Raw genomic sequence first — 3,019 nt, forward strand, 5'->3', positions numbered from 1 at the left:
ACAAGATACATCAAATTCCCAACGGTCACAAAGTTTAAAACAATGAAAACTTAATAAGTAACACACATAAGTAAAAAAATAGAGATGCAATAATGATCTATTTCATAGTTTTTACCTCTTCTCTTTTCATAGTTTCATAATGATCTCTGATCACCATTCACATGCTTTAGGACCCATCAAACTATTGAGGACCCAAAAACTAAAATTTCCAGATAGATATGTTACAAAACAAATTTTTTGCCTTTTCAAAAAATATGTTACAAAACAAAAAATGATAAGAAGTCCAAATAGACTTGACATAAGATAAAACAAAAGAGTAATTAATCAAATAAATGAAGATAAAACAAAGGGTAACCATAAAATGCCAAATTGTTCACGTTGACTCCATATACCGACATATCATATCCCAACTCAAGCATGAAAAATACATACTATAAAATATCAACAACAAAAAACCAAGCCATGAATCATAACAACAATAGAACCTGATCCAAATTCTAAATTCCAAACCAAATAGAGTACACTTTCCAATTCCACATTAAAAATAAAAAATAAAATGGGTTTATTTAAGGTGATGGGTTTAAACCTTTGTCTTGTTTGTTGTTGCTGAGGTTATTGGTCAAGTACCTGCAAAGAACCTTACATTTAACAGCACTACCATAGACATAAAAACCAGGTGCAACCATAATCCTAACCATGTTTGGTACCAACCTTGAAGACTTGTCCCCACCCATATCTTCCATGTAAACAGAATCAAAGTTGACTCCTTTATCAACTCTAAATATTTGTAAACTTGGATGAACTGAATTAGCCAACAAATGAACCATCCAAACACTCTTTGAAGCAACAAAGAAAGCTTGCAATAGTGGTTCAGACCAAGCCCTATTCCAACCCAACATAGCAACAATTTCACTCATTTTTCTATCACAAAATCTACTAAAATCTTCACTAAAATGTCTTGTCCCTTTGCTCAAAACTTCATCCCAAGTCAACCCATGTATCATGTTGAATGAAGCAAAACTTGATTCACACCTTTCCATAGGGTTCAATATCCTATTACAAGCATTCTTTTGAAACCCTATTGACTCAAAATCCTCAAAAAATGTCTTGTTCAAAAGTGCTTCCAAGTAAAAAAGCAAACTTCTTGGATTCTTTGAAAAAGATATTTTTATATCATAAGGTTGTAAAAGTAAAGAAACTTTTTCATACACTTTGCTTCCTGTGTGTCTAAGTTGCATTGTTAATGAACGACTTAGAAGTCTCACTGAAGATCTTGCTTCAGAAACAGCCACCAAGAAATGTTGTACAACGTTGTCATTGTCTTGAACATGATGATGAAAATTCTTCTGAGCAACGACATTAGAAGAACCAATGTTACATTCTTCAAGACCAGATTTCAAAGTGTGACAATAAATTTCAAGCTTGTTCAACTTTTTCTCTAACTCTGACATTGAATTCATGAGCCTTGAAGCTTCTTGAAGAGCTTCATCTCTTTTTCTTGTGGCATGAACAAGTTTGTGAGAAAGTTCTGCCACTGCCATTTTCCATTGTTCTTCATTGTTGTTTGTTGTTGATGTTGACATTGGACTTTTTCTTGTTAGCTTTGAAACAATGGATTTGAAAATCCCATTTGGACTTTGCAACAAAGATGAATACTTGCTGTTACTGTTGCTGTTGTTGGAATGATCAAAGGGAAGGATAAAGATTTTGTCACGAGAATGTGGTCTGCATTTGTTGCATGAAACAGAACCATCTTCTAGTTCAGTTTCAGAACGTTTTTTCTTGTGATTTGGTTTTGTGTTTTTGTTGATATTGATTGGTGTTGGTGGATGATGATGATGCTTTGGAGTTGAAGCACTTGTTGGTGTTGTTCTTCTACTTTGGCTTCTGTATTCATCAAATTCATGTTCCTCTTGAATCTGCATATTTAATTTGATTAATATAACATAAGATAAAAAAAATAAAAATGAGTAATAGTACTAGCTAGAAAGTATGAAAATGTTACTAAACTGGTGTGAATTGTGGAGAATGGCGTGAAGGGATTAAAGGAGGAGATTTGGAAGAAGAGGAAGAAGTCATTTTTGGGAGATAATTGGTGGCATAAGATTTTTGAATGATATGATAATGGTAGGAATTAATATTATCCGTGACATGTCAGTGTATAGTACCGAGGAGGTGGTCCAAAAAAAAATTAAATGTGATGGTCCTCTGAATGAAAGGAAGTGGGTAAACATTTATTGATTATATAAGTAGAGTGGTAACTTCCCTTATTCAAAAGGCCAATAGAAATGAATTGGAATTAAATGAGACTCAACAACTCATATTTAATTTTGAATGCGGTGGATCATGAAATAGCCAAACACGTCACTATCTATCTAGTGTATGTGTTGTGTTTTGTGATAGTAGTATTAGTGTTAGTGGCATGTGAACTTATTAAAACAATGGGTCCTCCATCCTCTCATCAATGCTATGCTGGAATTTAATTACCCTCCGGTACTGGTCTACTTACATCATCAATCATCATTGTTTTACACACATTCAACTCATATGTAATATGTAAGGATGAAGTTTGAATGTTAAAGCTAAATTTTAATCATTTGATTGCTTATTAAGAAAACAATCTTGTAGAGAAAATTTTAAGTGAATTAATCGAGTTTGGCTAATATGTGCTTCAAACAACTCTCTCAACATTTTTCAAAAAAAAATAAAAATCCATAAGTATGAACTCCCTTTCAATTTTCATCTATTTATTAATTGTTTACAAACATAGCTTAATTTTGTTTTGACGCACAAAAATAGTATAATTAATACCATTAATTTACATTAGAATATAAAAAGTTAATGTTGAATACATCATTTACAAATGAGAATGTAGTAATATTTTTACACAAATGTGAAAATTATATTACCCATCAACAAAATATAAGTAGAGTTCCTTCAAAAAATAATATATAAGTAGAGTTATTTCTACTAAGTTGACACCAATCAAAATAATTTATTTATCTTTTATTATAGATAA

The 3,019-nt window shown here is 31.6% G+C and overlaps 1 protein-coding gene across 1 annotated transcript; it reads right to left on the bottom strand.

Moving 5' to 3' along the window:
- Window positions 1–351: 351 nt before the first annotated feature.
- On the bottom strand, window positions 352–2,198 carry LOC11426504 (IRK-interacting protein). Its single transcript, XM_003630973.4, has 2 exons — window positions 2,011–2,198; window positions 352–1,919 (listed from the first exon to the last, which is right to left on the bottom strand). The coding sequence occupies exons 1-2, from the start codon at window positions 2,077–2,079 to the stop codon at window positions 567–569; spliced, it is 1,422 nt and encodes a 473-aa protein (XP_003631021.1). The 5' UTR covers window positions 2,080–2,198; the 3' UTR covers window positions 352–566.
- Between the last annotated feature and the right edge of the window lie 821 nt (window positions 2,199–3,019).

This window comes from Medicago truncatula, chromosome 8 (assembly GCF_003473485.1).
Source record: "Medicago truncatula cultivar Jemalong A17 chromosome 8, MtrunA17r5.0-ANR, whole genome shotgun sequence".
Lineage (NCBI taxonomy): Eukaryota > Viridiplantae > Streptophyta > Magnoliopsida > Fabales > Fabaceae > Medicago > Medicago truncatula.

What these genes read in the sequence shown, in the direction of transcription:
- LOC11426504 (XM_003630973.4), bottom strand. Translation starts at nt 2,079, where the DNA reads ATGACTTCTTCCTCTTCTTCCAAATCTCCTCCTTTAATCCCTTCACGC. An exon ending in ATTCTCCACAATTCACACCA is followed by an intron (nt 1,920 to 2,010) that starts GTTTAGTAACAT and finishes TTAAATATGCAG; the next exon opens with ATTCAAGAGGAACATGAATT.